This window comes from Chlamydotis macqueenii, chromosome 15 (genome assembly GCF_036417535.1).
Source record: "Chlamydotis macqueenii isolate bChlMac1 chromosome 15, bChlMac1.mat, whole genome shotgun sequence".
In the NCBI taxonomy this organism is placed as follows: domain Eukaryota; kingdom Metazoa; phylum Chordata; class Aves; order Otidiformes; family Otididae; genus Chlamydotis; species Chlamydotis macqueenii.
In genome coordinates this window covers 324,052-348,733 of record NC_141570.1, presented here as the reverse complement: position 1 = coordinate 348,733, position 24,682 = coordinate 324,052, and the positions used below count along the sequence as shown (strand labels likewise).

The 24,682-nt window shown below is 49.6% G+C and overlaps 1 protein-coding gene across 3 annotated transcripts in view; it reads left to right on the top strand.

Annotated features, from left to right (window-relative positions):
* The first annotated feature begins 5,179 nt into the window (after positions 1–5,179).
* IL21R (interleukin 21 receptor) overlaps positions 5,180–24,682 on the top strand; it is a 24,159-nt gene continuing 4,656 nt past the window's right edge. The window contains exons 1-9 of one of the 3 annotated variants that reach the window (XM_086760083.1): positions 5,180–5,353; positions 9,568–9,658; positions 14,843–14,917; positions 17,269–17,374; positions 18,005–18,201; positions 21,587–21,738; positions 22,155–22,332; positions 23,464–23,560; positions 24,361–24,442. In XM_086760083.1, the coding sequence (XP_086616209.1) occupies positions 14,863–14,917; positions 17,269–17,374; positions 18,005–18,201; positions 21,587–21,738; positions 22,155–22,332; positions 23,464–23,560; positions 24,361–24,442 (867 nt within the window). In that variant the 5' untranslated portion in view covers positions 5,180–5,353; positions 9,568–9,658; positions 14,843–14,862. Of the gene's footprint in view, positions 5,354–9,512; positions 9,659–14,842; positions 14,918–17,268; positions 17,375–18,004; positions 18,202–21,586; positions 21,739–22,154; positions 22,333–23,463; positions 23,561–24,360; positions 24,443–24,682 lie in introns of those variants that run through there. The other 2 variants (XM_086760082.1, XM_086760084.1) reach the window with 2 other exon arrangements.

Here is a 24,682-nt window from a genome sequence, read left to right as displayed (position 1 = left end):
GCTGGCCTGAGCTGCTCCTCCCAGGGACCAGCCTGCGCTTGCAAAGGCAGCTTACCCTCCCGAGAGAGGAACTTCATTCCTGAAGGCTGGGGCCCTCCAAGCACATCCTTTTTAGCTAGTGGAGGGCTTCTACCAGGACAGAATTCCTGATCCTACTAAGTGTGTTTTCAGTGGTTTTCAGTTTTTTTTTCTGAGACTGCAGTGCAAGTGGAGGCTTGTGCCAAGTTTTAGCCTACTTGTAATGCCATTTATTACTCTCTTATAATCACTCCACATCTCTTTAATCTGGCTGCCTACCAAGTATTAGCAACCTGACTCACTGGAAGTAAAATGAGTTCCTGAGCAGAGCAGGTGTATTCCCAGTTCAGGAGAACCTCGTTCTGATAACGCTGCTTTTCCTTTGCAAAGAATGCCACAGCCTTGCCTTTTTTTCTTTCTCTTGAACAGTGTTAGCTCCTTGGGAATACGCATCTGTACGGAATAGCTGTTGGCAAATTCCTGTCAATCACAAGGTTTGTTGTTGCCTGTGGAAAGCTAACAATAACCACAAGATGAGGGTGAGACTAGTATGAAGCAGGAGCTTGAGGATGAGGAGTCAAGTTCTTATTGATTCAGGGTGAAGGAGGGGTCAGCTTTTTAAATAACTTGTCTGTGCATCTTGCTTTGGGACCCTGCATTGTTCATGCAGGGTGAAAGGAAGTCCAAGTGTTTATCCGTTATGAGCTACAAACTTTAAGAAAACAAGTTCTGCATTCTAGCAATGGCATGGCCAAAGGAACAAAGGGTGAGAAAACTAAGTGAAGGGACTGTGACTTTCAAAACCCTGCTCCCTAATGTTTATCTCTTTGGAATTACATGACAAAACTCCCTAGTGAATAGAGTCTGAGAGGACAGTTTGCTTTCTCCTAGCCATGTCTTTTCTGCAGAAAACTCCTTAAGGAGTGTGATTTGTGCCGTTTGTATTCTAGCTGTGACAGAGGTGCTTCCAAAGTGTGTAACTCTGCATACAGTTGCTTTCACAAAGAATAAGTGCTTCTGACCGGTTCTCAGGGGAGCTGTGTCTGTGCATTGCACAGGCACGTGCGTGTGCGTGCACACACACACACACATCACTTCCCCGCCTCTGCAGGTTGCTGTGTACCAGGTCAGCCCCAGGCTCCCACATAGTCATGTATCATGATCACACATTACTCGCAATTTCAGGTTTTTTCACCATGCTGCTATGACTGAGGCAGCTGTGTGACGCTGCCAGCTTGTCATCAGATGTTGCAGCCGCTGCACTCGCCTCTCAAGGCCTCTGACTACACTGCAGCAGCAAGGTTGGAAGCCAAGCAACAGCTCAGCGTGAGCTTGCTGACAATCAGAACAATGAGGCCAATGAACTAGTCTGGTTTTCAGCTGCAGGACTATCCTCTCTCGAAGCAGATTGCTCCAAAGCAAAGGAAAAAAAAACAGCTGAGTGAGAAAGAGGGCACTTTCCAGGTACCTCACTAACACATTTAACCAAAGTTAAAGCTAAGCTGCTTTGCTAAGTCCTGGCTATTGTCATTCCTTTGACAAGCTGAGAAAGCAATGAGAGGAACTTCACATCTTCTGCTCTTTGCCAGAATACTTTCTATAAAATGCTGACCATCTGTGCAGGAGACCTAAAATTCTGTATTCTGAATGCAGAGAGGCAATTGTAATGGCAAGAGTCGGTACAGTAACAGCCTGTGACCCGCAGCCTGTCTGTAATAAAGGGATGACTGCGCTAGACCTTCCTCAGGCTGTGGAGTGTGGCAGGAGTCCTAAGGAGCTGCTGTCCCAGTTCAGTGATGGATCAGCCGCCTCCATGGTGCTGTCTGTGCTGTTGTAGTGTAGCCCTGCTCGGGACCAAGCTACACAGTTTCTCACTTGCTCCCTCCACCCTTCGAGGGAATAGGGGAGAGATAATATAACAGAAAGCTCAAGGTTTGAGATAAGGACAGGGAGAGATCCTTCAAGTTACTGTTATGGGCAAAACAGACTTGACTTGGGGAAAACTATTTCAATTTATTAATAATAAAAACAAAGCAGGATAATGAGAGAGGAAAAAAAACCAACACAACAGCTCCCCCCCACCCCTCCCCTCTTCCAGGGCTTAACTTCATTCCAAATTATCTCCACTTCCTTCCCCCTCGAGCACCACATAGGGAATGGGGTTATGGTCAGTTCATCACATGTCGTTTCTGCTGCTCCTTCCTCCTCAGGGGAAGAACTCCTCACATTCCTCCATGTCCTGATGTGGGGTTCTCCGCGGGCTGCAGGGGGATCTCTGCTCCTCCGTGGCCTTCATGTGCTGCAGGGGCACAGCCGGCCTCACCATGGGCTGCACCACAGGCTGCAGGGGAATTCTGGCCAGGAGCCACATTACTGCTCCCCCTCCTTCTGCACTGACCTTGGCGTCTGCAGCTGTTCCTTTCACAAGAAAAATTCTTCACAACAGGCTGGCAGACGCCTCTCGGGTTCCCTTCACATCTCATCTGCTCTCCGCTTCTTGCAGCCAGGCCAGGCCCAGTCAGCCGCCCCGGGGAAGGCCAGAGGGTGAGGCCTGCAAGGCCCACAAGGCTTGCACCTTCCCCTCTCTGCCCACACTTCTGCTTCTTGTCTTTTTTTATTTTCCCCTTCTTAAATACATTATCACAGAGGTGTTATGACTGTTGCAAATTAGCTCAGCCTCGGCCAGTGGCAGGTCCACCCTGGAACTGCCGGGTCCACCGCACAGAGGGGAAACTCCCAGCAGCTCCTCGCAGAAGCTGCCGCTGTAGCCCCCGCTACACAAAGCCAGCCCAGCTCCGTTGTGCAAGAGCAGGGCATTTACAGCAGCGTGGTGTTTGCGCTCTGCTTGAAGGTTACTGAGCCGGTGACTAACATATCACTGGGACTTTCCTACTTGCTGCTGTTTCCCCAGCTCTGAGACGTGGGGGAATTTGCCATAAGCTGAAGCGTTTGAGGTTGGCTGCTTCTCCCCAGCTCAGCCGCCGCTGGTTTCACTTGCAGCGAGCCACCCACACAGCAACAAGAATTGCAACAGGGTGAGAGAGCACTGGACTGCCTTCTGGGGGTAGAATTTCCACAGCTGGCTCAGGGTTGTAATCAGTCCCCGCGTGTTGTCCTGGTGCTCTATAGAGTTGCTGTGAGAACCAGGTCTGCACTGGCCATGGTTGGCCCTGAGGTCAGCGCTCTTGGCCCTCGGTGAGTGGCCAGCAGTGGTCTCAAGAAGCTCCGGCAGGCTTGCACCAAGCCATGTTCACTAACCGGTGCACGAGTCTGACTGGCTCTGGGCTTGAAGGTTATGTAGAGCAGTTCATTTCGAGAAGCACGTAGTGTGCTCCTCCACAACACAAGAGGCAACAGAGCCACCAAGGGCCTTGTTTGTTCCTCCAGAGGGCAGGAATCGGGACCCATAGTTTAGCGTGCGCTGCCTATTCCATTCTGAGCTGTGCTGGGCCCCTGCAAAGACACTGTGGTCTGGAAGCATCAGGGATTCTTCCCACTTCTGGTCAGGGCACCTTTGCTGTTCTGTTTGCTAGTCTTAAAAACCTCCAGCTATGCTCCCCAGTACAAAGGACCGACACATTCATCGGCTATCCATATTGTCTCTATTTTGAATGTTATTTGCCACTGGTTTAGCTTCTTGCTGCTCCTAGCACATCACTTTCCAACTTCTGCACATGCGCCGTGGCAGGGTGAGGAGCGCGGAGGCTAGGCTCTGCGGGGCTGGTCACCAGACAGCAACCACGCAGCTTCCTGCTTCAAGCAAGAGCCTCTCACCACAACCAGAGCCGCTGTGGAGCGTGAAATCCCCCGGCCCCTGCCTTTTATAGGAACAATCTCCAGACTCTTCTTGCTGAGCACTGTAAATGTTCACCAGGCTGATTTGGATGCAGATAGACTGACGTGACACAATTTCATCATATTAGCCCCTGTGCTCTTGTGGAGCCAATAACCCCATATTTTGGCCCTTTTAGCCCCAAACAAAACAAGCTCCTGCCTTCTGACACCTTATAATGAACTCCTGTCAGCATCATAGCAAAGCCGCAGCTTCACAAAATTGCACTGCCCCAGGAAACTCTCACAAAGCCTTTAGGCTTCTCTATGCAGAAAAGTATTTTCAATTTTTTGAAACATTGGTTTCTTTGGAGCAGTCTGTTTCCATGAAAATCCTGTTTATCTCCAATGTTGTTAATATGCCCCAACATACTGCAAAGTGCATCTCATAGGTCTGCCTGTTTGTCCGTCCTGCAGCCCTATCCCGCCTTTTCTCCTACAGACCTGGTATATCCCTGCGAGCGACGCAAGAAGCCACCAATTGTGTGAGGACTGCATGTTCTGAGGGTTCGGATGGAGCCAGCAGCGCTGCTGGAGCGTTCTGCCATGCGGAGGCAGCGCATGGTGTGAGCCAGTAGCTTTTGCTTTGAAAGCACTTCCACAGTCAGGCTGAAAATAGCATGTTTTTCACCCTGGTAGAGGTGCCAGGAGCAGCCCAAGGCACACACGATGGCAGTGCTGGCCCCGGTGCAGGAGGCCTGCTGTAAAAGCTTGTGGCCAAGCAGCTGGGTGGGGAATGCTGATTTTTTACAGCTGTGGTAAAACAAAGAGCCAGGCGGCTCAGGTGAGGCTCTTGCCATAAATAGCCGTATGCCGGCATTCTGCTCTTGGTGCATCTCTGTGAGTGGGGATCTGGGGACAAGCTGGTAGATGCTGGCTCTAAATGGGTCTGTTTCTGCCAACCTGCATGAAAGGAGCAAGGAGTTCTGCCAGCACTGCTGACTCAGGTGAGTGCTGTGGGAATGCCTGACAGGCTTGCTGTCTCTGGGAAGAGTCAGTGCTATTTGGAAGTGCAAACACAGAAGGTGTGAGCTGGGACCAGTCTGAGAATGGCTGTGAGAGTGGAGAGGATGGGATGCATGAGCTGAACAGAGGGGAAAAGGCTGATGCTTAGTTTGTGAAGCTGCTGGAACCCAGCTGTGGAGCAGGGCTCTGACAAATGTTTGGCGGGAGGGTCCTGCCTGTGGGCTCTCTGAAGGGGTCTAGGCCCTCAGAGGAGGGTGCTGCAGAGGCTGTGTTGGGGAGAGAGTGCTTTCCTGGGGGCTGCACGTACACAGTGCAGGGAGGCATCTGGGGAGGTGCTCTGGGCACGTTTTGCACGGTGCAGATGAGGATGATGGGTTTGAGCCTGAGCAGAGCTGTAGGTTTCTGTTCCAGATGGTCAGGGTGAGTTCACAGGCACAGTCATTCCTGTTTCTGTTTACCAGCATGTGTCGGTGATTTCCTAAGAGAAAAATACAAGCCTCTGTGTGAGCAAGACATACATAGTCACAGCTCTGTGAAGGTAAGCCCTCTTCCTTTGGCAGGAGCCAAAGTGATGTCTTTCTCCCACAGCCTTTGTGCAGAATAAGTTCAGACTTGATGTGTACTAGGGAAAGAGGCTGAGCCCAGTATTGGTGGCTACAAAGAGACAACTGGCAAAGGCAAAAGGGAGGTGGAGTGCTGGGGTCTCTACAGGTGGCATTTGGCATTCCTAGCTTGAAGGCAGCGCACTCCTCCCTGCTCTGTGCAGCATCCTGTGCCAGCTCGCAGGCTGCTAGCTGGGGGGCTCTGTTGTTTTTCAACCTGCTGCTTTGCTGACTAACGCCTCCGCTTTCTGCTTGGCTCATTCATATTTTACCCCATTTCCTGAGCTTTGAGGTGGTTTCTTCTATTGCTTTCCCTTCCAGTAGAACACTGTTACTCATGTCTCAGCTGTTCTCCTGCCATGTTTTACTCATTACTTATCGTAATGTACTATTATCTTCCTCCTAAATGTCGCCAGCCTTTGACCCTAGTTATACCAGGTCTGTATCTTTGCCGATGCTGAGGATATTGTTTTAATTCCATTGTGACAGGAAGAAAATACAGAGGTAGTACTGTTTGTGTGGGGGTTTTTTCTCCATGTCATGAACTTGATGACAACTGCAAGTGTCACTAATTCTCTTCCAGAGAAAGGAATTGTCAGCTCTGACTGTTATTTCCTGTTTATGTATTTATTGTGTATTTATTGTGTATTATGTATTTATTATGTGTACAGATGTTGCCCTTCTTCCAGTCGTGGCAAAATGCTTTTGGGTCACCAATAACTGCAGCAGAATCTACCAAGCCTTTCCTGGTGTGCCCTTCACACTTGCTTCTTGGTGAATATTGCCACTGCAGGTTAGGCTGAGGTTACAGCTGGATGAAAGTAGTTGCCTCTTATCTTGAATCAACATAAATCCATGGCAGTCAAACTGCGTCAGGTCTCAAAGTGCTTTACTTTGGTGGCTGGATTCAGCTGCCTGAAAGTTTTGTGGAACCAAGGTATAGAGGAGTTGGTGCCCACACAGCACAGAGTAGCTCCAGAGCTGTGTGCTCTTGGAGATGGTCACTGCACACTGCACCCACTGACTTGTTTTGTGAGGTGTATCTATGTACTGTGCTCCAGGTGGCAACAAGTCTCAGGGCTCCTAGAGATCCTGCATGTGTGTCCTACATCATGGCTCTTACCAGGCTGGTTATGGTGGACACAGTTCTTCTTGGTCACCGAGAGAGATCTGGTGGATCATGCTGCACTGGGTTTCCCAGTTTTGCTCCACAGGTGCGAGACTACTTGTTGCTCTTCACATTGCAGCACGTGTGCAGTTTCATGTGCACATGTATGAACGTGCACACACACATATGTATAGGCACAGTATAGATGACAGCAAAGAATCAATCATTAAGTTCCAATGCATCCATGCATGATGAGCTATTCCAGCCTTCTGGCAAGCCCTTAGTGCTTCTTTTGGCCTCATGCTTCACCAGCGGTGAGCATCACAGAGGGAAACTGTACACGTTGGAATTCTGGCAGTCAGTGAAGGATAAACTTTCTTAACTTAAAATTAACTGTCCTAGAAAAAAGTTCCAGCTGCCACTCTTACTCTCTGCTAGGGCCCGTTACCTGCCTTCAGTCCTATCTCTCCTTCCTTTTCTCTATACAGCAAGCACGTCCATGCCCCAGACTCACTGTGGGAAAAACGGATGTTTTGGACCACTAGGTCAGGGCAGGTGGCTCTTGACCATGCTTGCTAGGTCTTTGCTGGTCGCTGGGCTGGCCTGTGTGCTGGTTGTGCACTGTTATGACATGCATGGAGAAGATCCCATTACTTAGCCCAACAGCTATTCCTCGTGTTTGGAGCAGAATCTCTGTGAGAGACGTGTGCTCTTCCTTCTGCACGCTTTGTGGATCACTTACAGGCATGGTGTCAGGCCCAAGCTTCTAGAAAAGACTTGTCTTGGCTGATGCTGCCTATGGGTTGTGGAGACTGTCACTGCTGGATGCCGCCCAGGATGGCGCAAGGTCAGTTAGGGTGAGCAGCTAGGCTAGACGTTTCTCAGGCAGTTAGTAGTATCCTACGAGGATAGCAGACCAGGACAATGGTGCAGGTTTTGCTTCACAGTTACACAGGACTCTCCAAGGTGTGATAGCACTGTTATTTGTGCAGAGGAAGGAGAGAAGGGGCAGCATGTGTGATCAGTCCAAGGAGCGATAGTCTGGCAGGCACAAGCTACGCTACTTTCAAAACACGCAGTAATATGCGTTTGATATTACAGAGCTAACTTTTGAAACAAGAATGCTAGTGGTACTCGAAGACCAATTGCTTTATAAACTTAAACATATTGCACTTAAATGCCTATTTGTTCTCAAACTTAACTCATTAAAAATGAAAAATTGCTTGTTGTGCTATTTGCTGTATAACTTCTTAGGGTGCAACTACTCTGTATGATCATCCATTTGTTGTATATTAACTGAATCCCATGCTAGCTTTTCTATAGTTTAGGTTTAGACCTGCTGACCTGCTTTATGGGTCAGAATACCCTACTGCCTTTTATAAAAACTCTGTCATGTTGTTAACACTCTTACAGTCTCCTGGGCACGTCCCCTGACACAGTGATACCTCACCTTCTTCCTGCTTGTGTATCAGCACAGAAACCAGAGCTACTCTCTTCTGCGCTGTTATTAGCAGTTTCCCCATGGCTGGGCAGTCATTGCTCCAGACTGGGATCAGCAGCCTTTTAAGTCTGGATTTCTCCTTTTCAAACAGATATTATGTATACTGGAAGTGGTAAGCTCCTGATTATCTTTCAAATAACTTATCATATGATATATACAACTCAGCAGATATTGCTGGGACCTTCTGTCTTAAGCATCTTCTGGCAGTCTTATGCCCTCTATGGCCTGTGGTTGCTACATCCTTGCCTGCATGAGGGATGGAGTTTATTTTGTTCTTTAACCACTATAAATGTGTATTGTACTTAGAGTGACCAGCCATGACTCTCCTGTGTCTGTAGTTTTCCTTACAGCTGCCTGAGGAGCTCTGAGGTCTGGGTGAGAGCTGGTCCCTACTGGCTGTGCACTCACTGCCCCGGCTGCGTGGCTGGGTTGTGCCGTGCTATGCTGAGTCTTTGCATCTCCTTTTGCTGTGCAGGAGGGGCAGTGGGCTCTTCAGCTCAACAGGTCTTGGGGCTGAACAGGGTGGTGTGGCACTGGAACAGGTTGCCCAGAGAAGCTGTGGATGCCCCATCCCTGGCAGTGTTCAAGGTCAGGTTGGGTGGGGCTTTGAGCGACCTGGTCCTGTGGAAGGTGTCCCTGCCCAGGGCAGGGGGATTGGAACGAGATGATCTTTAAGGTCCCTTCCAACACAAACCGTTCTGTGATTCTATGGACCAAGAGCCTGCTCACCCTGTACCCAGCTGCTTTGTGCCTGCTTCACTGCTGCAGTCTCCTTGTGTTATTCCAGCTCCTTGTTCTCTACCCTCCTACCACCATGCTATACAGTGTGTGCCAGTTCCCCTCCATAGTGCTGCTCCTTTTCCCTCTTGCTCAAGGACACAAGGAGCATGCACTGGGCTCCTTGCAGCCCCTTTTAAAGTGAGCTGATGTGGTGGTTTAACCAGGACAGTTGACCTACGCTCAGCGTCAGCCTTGCAGTCTGCAAAGCTCCAGCCCAGACATGAGCTGCAGGCATGAGATCAGGGTAGGGATGAGCCCCTCTGTCTGTGCAGGAGCCAGACCACCTCCCTGCATGTGGTTTGAGGACTGCTGCTGTTGCCCTTGTCCCAGGGGCCATTTGGGAACAGAGGGAAGCACAGCACAGGGGCACTTGGCTCCTCCTGATGTGGGATGCTCTGCACCATACAGTTTGGCTTAAACGTTTAATGCCTTGACACTGATGCCTCCCTGCTGCAAGGCTCTAACTCTACCAGCCCCACTATGACCTTTTAGATCTGAAGCTTGCGAGTTTTTATCTGCTCTCCCACCTTTTTCTCACATAAGAGTAAGAGAGCAGAGCAATACAGTAATAAACGTTGTGTGGGTGTTTTAACCCAAATTCATTGCCTCCTCTGCTCACCACATCCTTCTGTCAGCGCAGTAATACTGATACAGTGGTGACATCACCGCCATTTAGCACTGCATCCAACACACTACAGCCCTTGGTTGTGCACATAGGCTTTGCTTTTACTCAGTGCTGATGAGATCTACCTGCTTTCCAGCTCTTGTGCATGTGGTGTCTGGAGTTGCAGTAATGATTTAGCTGTGGAAGTGTTGGAGGGCTGAAATGGACAGCTGAAAGGACGGTGCAAGGTAATGTCCATGTTTCTATAAATTTTCCCTGCTCCCAGTTTGTTACTGATATCTGTGACTTTACTCTAAGTCTTTCTTATAGCTGATGTGTCCCTTGTGCCCCTGCTGTCGTTGCTGTTGGCCTCTACTGGACAGCTGGAGAATCCTTCTGTCTCCCTGTTGCGTTAGCTTTGTGATTAGATGGCAGTATATATTGATAATGATTTTTTTTTTTAAGAGGAAAGCTTGGTTTTGTGTATAACTGGTGGTGGACTAAGAGGCTTCCACTCTCTCTTCATAGAATCACAGACTGATTTGGGTTGGAAGGGACCTTTAGGCCATCTGGTCCAACCCCCCTGTGAGGAGCAGGAACATCTCCAACCAGATCAGGTTGCTCAGAGCCCCGGCCAACCTGGCCTGGGATGTTTCCAGGATGGGGCATCCACCACCTCTCTGGGCAACTGGGCCAGCGCCTCACCCCTCTCAGTGTAAAGTTGGATGTAGCTATGACATTTATTTTCTCATGCTTGGAAATACTAGATTGTTTGTTTTTTATTATTTTACTTAAATGGAGTTCTTAATTAGGTGCGCTTTTTTTGGTGGAAGTTCTGTAAATGCTTATATTTCCTGGAGACACCTCAGATTGTGAGCTTAGACTGCAGCCATCTTTGGCAGGTTATAGCACTGTATTTCCAGGTCCTTAAAAATAACTTCATAATTTTCTGTGTCTGTATTGATCCTATTTCCTGTTCTCTGGCATATTAAAACTTTGTAGCATCATTTACGTGTGCAAATCGAGACGAATGGCGACTCAGCTCCATTACTTTGTGTTCCCCCTGTTCCCTAGGATACTACAGAGTTTGCAGCAGTGGTGCTCAGCAGTACTTGATGCTTTGTAGGAATTAAGTAACTGTATTTCATGGATGCATTAAACTGTCTCAAGGGTCTCCATTTCAATTTTTGACTGTGAAATGAGGTGGTAGAAAGAACTTTTATAATGCCAGACAGGGAGTAAGCTCCTGCCTCTGCTTGTTGCCCACTGCCATTCTTCCCTCCATGTGAACAATTGTGTGAGCAGGGTGCCAACAGAGGGAAGCAAATGGGAAGAGTGTAACAAATGGAGGGATGTAGGAAAGGTGGGAGTCTTAATCATAGACTGAGATTGCAGCTTGCTGAGAGCCTGACTGGAGGAAGCTTCAGAACACGGGCTGCTGGGTCTCTCAAGCCATGAGATCTTACAGCCATTAAAGACCAGAGACACTGCTGCAGAGCTGCATCTTTCCCAGCTCTTCCGCACACACATCCATGTCTTGTCATGACAACCTGGAGCACAGCCAGGAGGTCAAATGCACACAGGGCTGACACTTTGTGTTGCTCTCAGAGGCAGCAGTCCTTTCCCACCACACTGAGGTAGGAGAACTGTGTAAGAAGTGAAGGAGACTGTGCTGGACTAATCTGCAGGCACTGGCAAGGGCAGGAGGTGGGACAGTGGAGGCCCAAGTGAGGAAGTATTGTCTCCTTGCTTCACCTGTGTTAACAGATCCTACTGCTTTTCTGTCTTACTTTTGCTACTGTGCTCTTATTCAGGAAGCTTCCTTCCAGATTACAACCTTGTATGTTAACCTCTCGCCAGTGTGCAAAGCCAGCCTCCGGTACCTCCGTCAGACATCTTCCTGATGAGCTCCTTGGGCCTGTTACTTTGGCTTGTTCCTGTTCAGTCGTTCCTGTCCCATTGGATTGAGCAGAGAAAGGAAAATAGGGAAGGCACTTTAAAGAAATCACAGCCCAGCAGCTAAAAGCAGTAAAGGCTTCCCTTGCATTGCTCTGTTCATTTAGGCAGGAATGGGGGTAAAATGAGGGAGCTACAGAAATACCATGAACACGAAACACTGGGGGCACTGCCAGTTGGATTCTGAAACAAGCAGTGGGTCTGCAAAGCTCTGAGGGCCCAGCCCTTCCTTCCTCTGCTGAAAGAGGCAGCGAGTTGCCTTTCTTGGCCTTACAGAGACTGTGGAACATGACAGTCAAAGTGATGCTGAGATAGGCTTCTGCAGCAGGGCACGGTACTAGATGGCACTAGTCCGTCCTGCGGTGCAGAGTGTGTGCTCGTTACAGCCAGCGAGGGTATGAAGGCCTGAGGAAGAACAGCAGCAGCAGCCCTGGGGGCTGTGCCTGCTCTCAGGTGGGAACAGGCCCGTTTGGGCAGATTGTTTGCATCCTAAGCTGAGGGACCCCTGAATATTCTGAGCCCAGCAACCATAGGTTCTAGGTATTTTGCAGGGAGAGAGATGATTTTAAAAGGCAGTGGGCATGTGCCATATTTCTAGGGCTAGTGACCCATAGACCCCAGTGGCTGTTCATTTGTGTCCTGGTTCTGGCTAGGATAGAGTTAATATCTGAACTACGACAATTTGTCATGGCTCTTCTATTAAATGTGCTGCAAGGAACAGAGCCCTTGATGCTAGGAAGTCATGAGCAGATGCTGCATCGTTATCGGGAGACTGCCCACCTTGAGGGCATCTGTTTTCATGGTGCAGCCAGCCTTAGCATGAAGTTGGGTGACAGGTTTCAGGTGGGAGGATAAGAGTGCCTTCCTCAAAGGAATGAGAATTTGAGGAGCAATGGAAGAATGAGTGGGAGCACAAGATGGGGTCAGACAGTGGGCAGTGTACTAGTAATCAGGGAGTGCACCACTGGGAGTAGTGGTAATGACAACAGTTATTGTACAGAGAAACCTTGGAGACCTGGGACCAGTTTCCTTCATGAAGGAAATGTCTGATGCAGAAAGAAGAGCTGGAGTGTGGGGAAAGGAGTTTCTGTCCTGCCACTCACAGCAGGCAAGGGAGACAAACAGGGTGCTGGCAGCTCCTGGCCCAGCAGCGGCGGCGTGGCTCCCACCACAGGGCTGAGGTGCTGCAGCCGTGAGGTGTTTGTGGTACCTCCTGTGTGCACCTTCTGATTTCATCTGGATGCTGGGGTGCCTTGAGAGCAAGTCTCACGTGGGGTGGCAGGGGCTTTTTGGTGGCTGCTAAATTTATTTTGCTTTCATTATTTGAGTAAAACTGGGAAATTTTTAAACATCACAAATGTTCCCCAAGTGGGAGAGGCCTCACTGACGTTCTCTGAGTGACTGCCTGGATGTTTGCTGGTGGTGGGGGAGGCACAGGCACCCCAGTACGTGGGTCTCACACATGGGTCAGGGCACCCCCTACTATCAACACAGGCTGGGGGATGAGTGGATTGAGAGCAGCCCTGAGGAGAAGGACTTGGGGGTACTGGTGGGTGACAAGCTGGATTTGATCTGACAACAAGTGCTTGCAGCTCAGAAAGCCAACGGCATCCTGGGCTGCATCAAGAGGAGCATGGCCAGCAGGTCAAGGGACATGATTGTGCCCCTCTGCTCTGGTGAGACCCCACCTGCAGCACTGCGTCCAGCTCTGGACCCCCAGCATCAGAAGGATGTGGAGCTGTTGGAGAGGGTCCGGAGGAGGCCACGCAGATGATGAGAGGGCTGGAGCACCTCTGCTGTGAGGCCAGGCTGAGAGAGCTGGGGCTGCTCAGCCTGGAGAAGACGAGGCTCCGGGGAGACCTGAGAGCAGCTCCCAGTGCCCAAAGGGGGCTGCAGGGAAGGTGGGGAGAGACTCTTCAGCAGGGCCTGGTGTGACAGGATGAGGGGGATGGTTTTAAATTGAAAGAGTATAGAATTAGATTAGATATAAGGAAGAAATTCTTTACTGTGAGGCTGGTGAGGTGCTGGCCCAGGTTGCCCAGAGAGGTGGTGGCTGCCCCATCCCTGGAAACATTCCAGGCCAGGTTGGCCGGGGCTCTGAGCAACCTGATCTGGTTGGAGATGTCCCTGCTCCTGGCAGGGGCTTGGACTGGGTGGGCTTTAACAGTCTCTTCCAGCCCAAACCATTCTATGATTCTGTGATCTGCAACAGGCCCTGCCAGGACTTCTGGGTGTGTTTTGGTGGTTGCAGCTTGCTGCCCCGTCTTCAGCCATATCACTTTCACGGGTGCCTCTGTGCAATCTAGTGCTGGGGCTCTGGCAGAACTTGGGGCTCTGCAGACACTCCTGCGTGTCCGGTCACTGGCGATGCTGCTGCTCTGTGGCACGGCGTGTGGGCCCTCCCTGCTGCCTGTGCATCCTCACAACTTGTTGCAAACAGAAGTATGTCCCAGAAATAGTACAAGTTGCTTCTTCAAAGTCTTGTCACCAGGCAGCCTAGTGCATTTCAGAATTGCTTGAGAAAACAGTGCTGAAATCTGTACTGGATATCAACAGCCAGTGCTCTTCAGCAAGCTCATTTTGTCTTTCTGTGCACACTTGTGTGTTTCTGTAAATGTTAAATACTGTGAAAATACAGACTTATGTGGCTGGAGAGCCTGGTCTTAGAGCAGGGGCTGTGGGCTGAGCAGTCATTTGTATGTGATGTTGTTTTCTCCTATTGTAAACATCCTGCTGTCCTCTTCTCCAAAGACTTTCCTGCAGGTTCTCTTCTGCAAACTGCATAGGGACAGTCTTCCCCTGAAGTGAGTGTTGTACATCATTCTCTTCTGTGACACAAGGAAGGCTGTTTACTTTTTTTGGTCTGGTCTGCCTTCCTGAGTGCTTACCTAGCTATTCCATGCTTATTTAACACTAGGTAGCCCAAATCAATGAGTTCTCACAAGCCTTGCTCCCGCAGACCTGCAGTGACATTCAGAGTCTGAGTAATCCGCTGCACAGATGTTTAAGCCACAGCAATGTCACTTCTCCTAGTTGCAAGCCATTTCTATTTGCAGGAAACCAATGAAGAAAAAAGGGTTAGCACTTAACCGAAGTGCCTTCCTGTTGCACGGACAGACTGCAGCTGCAGTTGCTTTGCTGCTTTCTCTGTGCATACGCTGCTGGCAAGGAGCAGAGATCTCACAGACCTGGTTTATGGCCAGTTGGCAGGGCTGTTGCTTGCTCCCCCCACCTTAGCCTGTGGAGTAGATGCATACAGGAAAGCTGAGATTCCTTGCCTAAATTAGGCACTTTGCTTCTAGACACTTAAATGAAAGCAAGATTAATTCCACATCAACCTTCAACATACAAGCAGATGGCTGAGCTGAATCTTTAGTTGGGGTTTTTTTTTGTTTGGGTTTTTAAAGTTTGGTTGTTGGTTCTGTTCTTTGGTTTTTGTTTTTTTGTTTTTTTTTTTTTTTTCTTTCTTCCTCCAGGACATCCAGTCAGAACCAACATGAGGAACGAACTGTGGCTCCAGATTATTTCCTTCTTCCTTTTATTCCAGTACAGTAAGTTCCCAGACACCTCTTCCGGGCTGTACACCCACAGGATTTATCCTGTAGCTGTTGGCGCAGGCTCTGCTGAGATGTGGATGCACGAGGTTGCCATGGGACAGCAAGCACAAGATAGGGTACCAGGGGAGAGGGTTCCATGGGATAATGCATTATGGAAGAGGCTCCATGGGCAGTGGAGGACAGACACGAGAAGGGCCAAGCTCAGCCAGAGTGCGCACCGCTCCAGGGTGTAGCACCAGTGGGGAGAGTGCAGAGGGAGTGCCTGCCTTGCACTGGAATGTCTCCTGTTGGCATTAGAATGGTACTTCCCCTCAAAAAACCCTCCTTTGCCTTAGGAAAGGTTCTGGTGGCCACGTTCAGGTTATCCCCGGGGCTTATCGCAGCTGTTGGCAGGCCAGCCAGGGACGGACAGAGGAGTGAACCCCTCCTGGTCTGAGCCCCTGCTCAGGGTTGCGCTGTGCAGTCACTCCCCATCCCCTGTGGGCTCCTTCCCCGAGTGCAAGCCCCAGCTGACTCAGAGCTGACTTTCTGATCAGGTCAGCTGGACAGGAAAAGGCAGTGACAGTGTCTGCAGGGTGCAGGTGCAAGTTTAGCATCTTATACGCTGCTTCTAGGCAGAGCCTTGGACCTACTCCAAACCTAAATTAGCAGAAAAGCTTAGTTCAGACTTATTATATCTGCTTGCCATACAGGACCATTGCGATGTCCTGAATTTTGTGTAATACAAGCCAGGGAATTGCCCTGGACTAACTTCTGTTTGGACCAAACTAGATCTTACCGTTGAAAGTATTTGATTTTTTTTTTTTCTTCTTTCTTCCCCGAAGCTGCCAATTCATCATACATCTACCTGGATTTAGGATACTTAATTATCCCTTTCCCAGTAAAAAGCTGTCCTCTTCTTAATTTTTTTTAACCTATTCTTTTCCAAAGATATACTTGCAGCTTACCACCTTCCTAGGAATAGTAGTCCGTTTGACTTATTAACATAATAGCATAGAAGAATGCTAATTAGCAATACCTGTTAGCTTATTAATACTTGCTGCCCTCCCTAAAAGAAAGCAAGGGTTTTACAACCCTGTTTTTGTAGGAGAGTAAAGTCAGGCTAAGGGAGGAAGAGTGTCCTTCAGGACTCTGGAACAAACATTGCTTGCACCAGGGCCCTCAGAAAAGCCTAGGACTCAAAATGAAAAGGTAAAACTTAATGAAAATTTTAGAACAAAATTCTGAAGTCACTGTGAAGTGAAAAGGTCAAAATGAAACAGTGACAACCGCACAATTTGAATCACTTATGGTTTAATACAGCATAAGTACACCCTTGGGGCCAGCCTGTTGCAAGCATCCCAGATTTCTCCTGTTGCCATCCTGACCCTTTGAGGGGTGGTGAGAACACAAATCTGAGTGTTGCCCAGAGCTCGCGTAGGCAGAGCAGGGTGTGCTCTGATGCAACAGGCTAGGAAGGAACTTTGTGATGACTGAAGTAGCTGGGAAAAGAGCTCTTGCAGAAAAACCAGAAGAGCACAGATGCTGCTTTGTGACCATTTTCAAATTAGCCACTTTTCTTAATGACCATTGTAAAATCTACAATTGCCTGTCAAGTTCTCTTTAGAAGTCAGTTTCAGTTTGTGATTAATAATTGTGCCTATGGCTTCAGTATCAGCGATTTCTGGAAATTATAGTAACTACAAGCTTGCAATATTTTTTGCCAAAATTCCTTGAAAAGCATATTCTGAGCCTTTGGAGCTGGACTTGAAAAGTATTGATGCTGCAGATATCAAGCTGTAGAAAATAGTAAGCAGAGAGAAAGGCAAAGAAAGCACTTTGCACATTTAAAAAATTGTGTTTGTAATTCTATGTAGATGTAATAAAATGAAAACTAGACCAGCAAAGAACAGTACTCAATTTAGGAAGTGATCTTTAAAATGTTTGAATGTGCTACTGTTTCTGATGGGGTAATGGTGCCTCTTTTCTGTGCTACATAAGCTAGGAGTCTTGCAGAAATAATATGTGGCTCTGCTGTAGAGACTGTATAAGAGGAGACTAAGATAAATTTGACAATTCAGTCATAATTTTGGTGTTTCCTGGTATTCTGGCATGCTACTTGCTGCCACAGCATTTTTAATAGTGGGTTTTTTGCTTGATGCTTATCTTGCTGTCAGTGACTCGCTTCCCTGTAGAGATGGAACACGTCTTACACTCAAAGACTGGAGACTTTTGGGGGGGCTGGCATAGAGGAATCTGTTCCCCTCAGATTTAGTGGGAGCCCTGAGGACTGTGCATGTTGACAGCAAGTTCTGCTTGCTTCATCATGGAAGCTGATGTTGTGTTTTCTCTTTCCAAATTTACAGCTATGTGTTGTGAAAACCTCACTTGTTTTGTGGACTACGTGCAGACCCTGTCCTGTATCCTGAGAAATGACCTGGGTGCCAGTTCTTATAACCTCACTGCCACATGGTATGTCTCAGTAGGATGAGCAAAGTGCAGTCAGCAGGAACTTCTAACATGGCTATAGCACAATGGTGTCCTTCTGTCCTCTTTGTTAGGTAGAGTTCTTGTTCTTGCTGCCACACTGGTATTTACCTGGTGTTTAACACTCCAGTTATCAACTGGCTTCTCCCCTGGCAAAGGATCCCTGGTTCCTGTGTCCACTAACAGCGTTGCTGGCAGCTGACTGCTACGCTGGCTCTGGCTCCCTTGGCATTGTTTTCTCTCCTGCCCTGGGAATCCCTTGCCCTTCACTGCTGTTAACAATGGACTTTCACTCATGTGCTGGCAGGGCTCATGCAGCCTGTCCACGCCTCGTACGGCTGCCTTGCTGCCCTGGTGAGGGAGTGGGTGCGGTCCTGGGCAGTGCAGGGTGGGTGCCTTTCCTTTCCACGAACACTTCAGCATTGCTTTCCTACTTCTCTCAAAGATGTTAAGCTGAGCAAATAGAAGGGGGGGGGGGAAATCTGTCAAAGACAAGTTTTTATTTGAATGTGTTGCCTCTCTTTCTTATTAATTTCTATGCCTTGTGGTTCAGCAACAGATTAGTCCAACTACAGTGTGTGGTAGATATGGACTTGTTTGTTTTGGTGGTTTTAGGGCTACTGAGGAAGATCCAGAAAATACTGTGGCTGCCTGCAGTCTCTGGCAGTTCTCCAGGAACACAAGTCACACACAGTACATGTGCACTGTGGACATGACGGGGCTCCTGGCAGATACCAAAGTCCAGGTGGATGTTACAGAGATGGCTGATGGGCAGCACGTGACTTCCAAAGGCTTTTATATGGCAGAGAACAGTAAGTACAAAAATGGTGGATGTGATAAATACTGTCTGACGTTACGCCTGTCTGCTAGGACAGCCTGGGCAAGGAGTGAGTCCCCAGTGGTGGGGGGCTATGTTTGCTGTGTACTTGTCTACATACAGCACTGTGCTTATTGTTGCTGTCATAATCTACAGAAACATTTATGCTTGAGGCTGAGCTTAGAGCTGGCTGGGCCCTAGCCTTTTCATGGGGAAATTCCTTTTCCCTCTGAAACAGCAGGTGATAAATTTTCAGCTTAGATGAGTCTCATACCTAGCCTATGCAAGTGTTTGTTCTTGGCTAGCATCCAAAGGGCAGGAGGAGTTGCTTTAATTGTGCATGTCACAGATGTCCTCACAGGAGTCCCAGCAGTCTCCTGCAGTGGGCCCCTGAACCAACATAGAATGGTTAGAGTTGGAAGGGACCTTCAAAGGTCATCCAGTCCAACCCCCCTGCAAGGAGCAGGGACATCCCCGACCACATCAGGTTGCTCAGAGCCTCATCCAGCCTGGCCTTGAATGTTTCCAGGGATGGGGCTTCCACCACCTCTCTGGGCAACCTGTTCCAGTGTTCTACAACTTGCACTGTAAAAAATTTTTTCCTAATATCCAATCTAAATCTACCTCCCTCTATTTTGATAACCATTGCCCCTTGTCCTATCACAACAGGCCCTACTGAACAGCCTCTCCCCATCTTTCTTGTAGGCCCCCTTGAGGTACTGGAAGACTGCTATCAGGTCTCCCCGGAGCCTCCTCTTCTCCAGGCTGAACAGCCCCAACTCCCTCAGCCTGGCCTCATAGGAGAGGTGCTCCAGCCCTTTTATCATCTTCGTGGCCCTCCTCTGGACCTTCTCCAACTGGTCCATGTCCTTCTTGTGCTGGGGCTCCAGAACTGGACACAGTACTCCAGGTGGGGTCTCACCAGGGCAGAGTAGAGGGGGAGAATCACCTCCCTTGACCTGCTGGCCACGCTCCTCTTGATGCAGCCCAGGATGCGGTTGGCCTTCTGGGCCACAAGGGCGCATTGCCTGCTCATGTTGAGTTTCTCATCCACCAGCACTCCCAAGTCCTTCTCCTCAGGGCTGCTCTCAATCCATTCTCTGCCCAGCCTGTATTTGTGCCTGGGATTGCCATGACCCAGGTGCAGGGCCTTGCACTTGGCCTGGTTGAACTTCATGAGGTTGGCACGGGCCCACCTCTCCAGCCTGTCAAGGTCCCTCTGGATGGCATCCCTCCCCTCCAGTGTGTCGATGGCACCACACAGCTTGGTGTCATCGGCGAACTTGCTGAGGGTGCACTGTATCCCACTGTCCATGTTGCCAACAAAGATGTTGAACAGGGCCGGGCCCTACACGGACCCCTGAGGGATGCCACTCGTGACCGGTCTCCACTTGGACATTGAGCCAACATGACATTGTTGGTGGCACAAGGGCTCCCAGACACCACTTAACCTTTCTGTGGCAATTCTTAATTGTCATAGTTCAGCCCCGATCAGGACCAGACTATGCAGTCTCTCTCTCGCTCCCCCCACCCTCCGAGAGAATAGGGGGAGACTCTCCTGCTTGGCAGGAAGACTGAGTGCAATGATACAGTTGATGTGGTGAAATGCTGGTGTGTTCTGAGTTGTGCAGCAAACTGAAGAAAAGGGCTGGTTAGCCAGGCAGACAGGCACCATGCAAGCATATGAAAAAGGATTTTTCTACTTGGATTCTTCTGAAATTAAACTTTACATGAGAAGTGTCATCTTTTTGACAAATGCCATAACACTTCAGGAAAGCTCCTTGCCCCACTGACAGACTATAGATTGCGTAGTGATGTTTTGCATGTCTCCTAGATGTCCCCATAGAGAGGTGGCATAGCTCAGTGACGGACCCTGCAGACTCGTGCTGGAGTTCATGCATTTCTGCTTTTTGATATATGAAAACACACTGCAGGGGATACAAAAACTTGCCTTTGAGGCACTTACGGCACAAGGACTTGCACTGGGTTTATGCAGTATCATAGAATAGTTTGGGGCTGGAAGAGATCTTTAAAGCCTATCCGGTCCACCTCACCTGCAAGGAGCAGGGACGTCTCCAACGAGATCAGGTTGCTCAGAGCCCCAGCCAACCTGGCCTGGAACACTTCCAGGGATGGGGCATCCACCACCTCTGGCAACCTGGGCCAGTGCTCCACCACCCTCAGTGTAAAATTTTTCTTTATGTCCACTCTGAATCTACCTCCATATATTTTAAAACCATTACCCCTCATCCTATCACAACAGGCCCTGCTAAAGAGTTTCTCCCCATCTTTCCTATCAGGCCCCTTTAGGTACTGGAAGGTTGCTATCAGGTCTTCCCAGAGCCTCCTCTTCTCCAGGCTGAACAGCCCCAACTCTCTCAGCCTGCCCTCATAGGAAAGGTGCTCCAGCCCTCTTATCTTTGTGGCCTCCTCTGGACCTTCTCCAACTGGTCCATGTCCTTCTGATGCTAGGGGTCCAGAGCTGGACACAGTACTCCAGGTGGGGTCTCACCAGAGCAGAACAGAGGGGCAGAATCCCCTCCCTTGACCTGCTGGCCCCACTCCTCTTGATGCAGCCCAGGATGCCGTTGGCTTTCTGGGCTGCAAGCACACCTTGCCAGCTCCCGTTGAGCTTCTTGTCCATCAGCACTCCCAAGTCCTCCTCAGGGCTGCTCTCAACTAATTCTCTGCCCAGCCTGTATCTGTGCCTGGGATTGCCCCGACCCACGTGCAGGGCCTTGCACTTGGCCTGGTTGAACTCCATGAGGTTTGCATGGGCCCACCTCTCCAGCCTGTCAAGATCCCTCTGGATGGCATCCCTCCCCTCCAGCGTGTCGACTGCACCACACACCTTGGTGGTGTTTGCAGACTTGCTGAGCATGCACTCCATCCCACTGTCCATGTTGCTGACAAAGATGTTAAACAGGGCTGGTCCCAATATAGACCCCTGAGGAGCACCACTTGCACTTTTCCAGATGTCCCTGTTACAGTTAGGGAAATACTCTCAGTGTGCAAGTGACTGTGACTACACAGAGCTCTATGTCATGAGAACAAGGTGCTCTACTCTTTTTACACCTCTCAGGAGATGTTAGCCCCTTGTGCTATCTTCTCCTGCTCCTTAGATGATGAGGAGATTCAGAGACAGCCAGAAGGCATATTCAGAGAAATGTGGGCCTGACTTCACTATGCTGCTGAGGTGTGAGGTTCTGTGCATGGCTCAGGACTGCTCAGCCTGAGAGGCAGGAACGTTGTGGATGTCCTGTGTAGGAAGGTGCACCCCTGCCAGGGTAGTTTTGCTCCCTACTTCCTTGCTGATACTGTGCTGGGCTACCTCTTACCTGCAGCAATGTTATGAAGGGTAACACCATCCTGTCTTCCAGTCAAACCACAGCCTCCGTTCAATCTGACTGCTGTATTCTCAGAGGTTTACAATATTTCTTGGGAAACAATCTACCAGAACTCTCCTTTCTACTTTTTGGATGAGGAGCTGGAGTATCAGCTGCGTTATAAGAGAAGGACCAATACCTGGGAGGTAAGTGAGATGTCAGTTTACTATCCGGTAGGGTGTACCAGCAAAGAGGAGGCCAGCCCAACCAGGATGGGAGTGCTGGTGTGGAAGAAGGGTTTGGAACACCTTTGGAAAAGGTGTCTCTTTGCTGGCCTGGGCTGGAAATAGACAAAACCAAAAAAAAAAAAAAAGAATCGAGAAGCAGAAGCTGTTTGAGAAGTCCTAGATCCTGTGGGGAAGGCTGATAGTTCACCTGCTGCTTGTGCTGTCCTGCATGGAAGGATCCTCCAGGGCCCCATGCAGCTACTGACCAGCCAGAGCATGATCTTGCAGAAATAACACGAAAGCACAGATTATTTTGCAGGGCTTCTTGCTGATGCACAGTGAGGGTAAGGTGGGAGCAGTTACTCCAGCCCTAAGTGGTGTTTAATTGTTCACAGACTCAGAAGACTAAAGCTGTCCATGAAGATAAACGGACACTGGTGATCCTGCCATGGGAGCTCCAGCTGAACACTGAGTATGAGTTCCAAGTGAGAGCCAGGCCCCGAGAAGACACTGGCTACCATGGGTTTTGGAGTGAATGGAGTTCTCCACTGATGTTTAAAACCAGCCCTGCCGGTATATATTACCAGCTCTCCTTGTACTTCCAGTTAGCCTAATGTCAGAGAATGCTTCCAGAACTCTGATCAAATGTAATTAATTAGAACAAATCCTAAATAATCTAGTAAAGGCAGGCATGTTTGGCTTGCTTACTGAGTACACAAACCCCAGGCCTGGGCTGATATGTGCTCACTGCACTGCAGAGCCCACCTCACAGCATGGCCCATGGGAAGAGGGTTTGATGGGTGTCACAGCAGGAGTGCAGCCTCCAGCTTCCTTTCCAGTGTCAAATGTCCAGGGTCCTGCTTGCAGCTTTTGGAAATGGGGGAGATCTAGTAGAGATGTGCACCCCCCACTACTGGGGCTTAGAATTGCCTTCAGCTGAGGGGAGAGGGGGTCCTGCTCTCAGGGCTCAGTTCTGTGCCTGCACTCTGCTCTGTCACGCTGGGCATGGCTGTTTCGTTTGGTAGCCACCACTCCCTCAGGGCACAGTACCTTATGCACCGAAGTATGCTGGTGCTTGTCATGGTGGAGCCAAGGCTGTGAAAGCGGAGTCTCCGCTCAAGTACAGTGGGGCAGGATGACTGTGGTCAATGTCAGCTGCATATGCTGAGCTTCCCTGCTCTCACTGATCTGCAGCTCGAACTGAAGTGTTACATGGTGCTGTGGCAGCAGCGCCAGGCTCCTTTTGCAAAGGGTTATCTGAGTTCTGGGTCTCAAAGGTGCTCCTTTCCATCACAGGCAGAGAGCAGCCAACAAGCACTTGTCTAGTCAACATCTTTTCTTCACATGTCTCTGGCCAGCTGCACTCTTTTCACTTCGTTGATCATCTGTGGAGGTGTTCCTAAACCTGGAGGCAGAAACAGGAGGGGTCTCTGTAGGAGAGAGCTATCCTGCCCCAAGCATGCTGGCTGTTGGTCTGTGGCGCAGCCAGGCCATAGGGCAGCTGATGCTCCTCTCATTGATACGTTCCTTTCTGAGCATCCTCATTTAGACCTCATGTCTGGTATGCTGGGCCCAGGGTGACAGCCTCAGGGTCCCCGAGAGAAAGTCTGGGGTAGAAATTGAGGGTATCTCCTCACCATATCCTGCTTATTGACCAGACTAGAAATGCAAGGTGAGCCTGAATGACCCTCTCTCTTTCTCTAGCAGTGACACAGACAGCAGGCATGGGATGGCTGCTGCTCTTTGGTGCTGTCGTGGCAGTCGCTGCCTCAATCACAACCTTTCTGGCCAAACAGTGGAGGTAAGAATGCTTCAGGAAGCTGAAGTAAATGCTCCTATTCCGTATTTCTAAGGATGGGATGTTCACATGCAGCCTTCTTTGCATTTTGTATATCCATGCACAGACAGAACTACAGGCCTGTGAGGGCCAGCTCTCCAGCTGCTGTACTGCCAATAGCACCCTGCTTTTCTTGGGGCCCTGCTGCCATTCAGCAGGTTGGGACGACAATGGCACATGGGGACTGAGCAGGGGCCACCCAGACTCCTGGGCTATTCTCCTGGTGTCCTGTCTGCGCTCTGCGGCAGCCAGAGCTGGCCTGCCTCTTTCCAAAGCTGACACAGGCCCCTCAATGCTCGCTGGGGGCCTGTCTCCTTGGAGGGTCACACACCCTTGCAGAGGGACGGGGTGCATGCTGCTGCAGAGGAGGACACTGGGCTGGTGCAGCAACAGGGCTGGCACAGCCCATGGCCACAGAAGAAGTGCATAGGGCAGAGTTATGGCCTGCAAGCCAGTCCAGCCTGAGGGGAAGATGTATTTCCAGCACTTGGTGCTTTTCCAGGAAGGGAAGAATTGGAACTTCTTCCCTTAATGTGAATATTGTATGTGCAAGGCCTGTGGCCCCACCTCCTGTCAGGTGCCCAAGAAGGGCCATTCGATGGCTCTGGCAGCACAAGACATCCTCGGATCCTCAGCCACTTGCTAACTTGTGAGGCCAGCGAGGCTGAGCCGGTGATTTCAGCTGCTTGAACTGGATCAGGATATGCCTTGTTTTGCATCTGTAATGTGTGCTTATTCCCAAGCCTTTATCTTTTCCTTTCCAGTTTGTGGAAGAAGATGGCTTGCATCCCAGACCCTGCGCCCTTTTTCAAACCTCTTTACCTGGTGCATAATGGAGATTTCAAGGTATAAATGGGCTACAGAAGCAAGTGCAGCACATGATAAAGTTAAACTGAAAGGCCTGTCATGCTGTCCTGGGCAAAGAATTCTCATTAGGGCAGTGGAAGGGGGAATCTGCCTCAAGGGAATGCCAAACAGCTCAAGATATAAGGATCGGAGCTCTCCAGAATCTATTCAGTGCCACAAAGGCTTTTGTCATGTCTGTGGTGCTTATTGCCTGCAGATGCTGTCTTGGTGGGTAAGCTG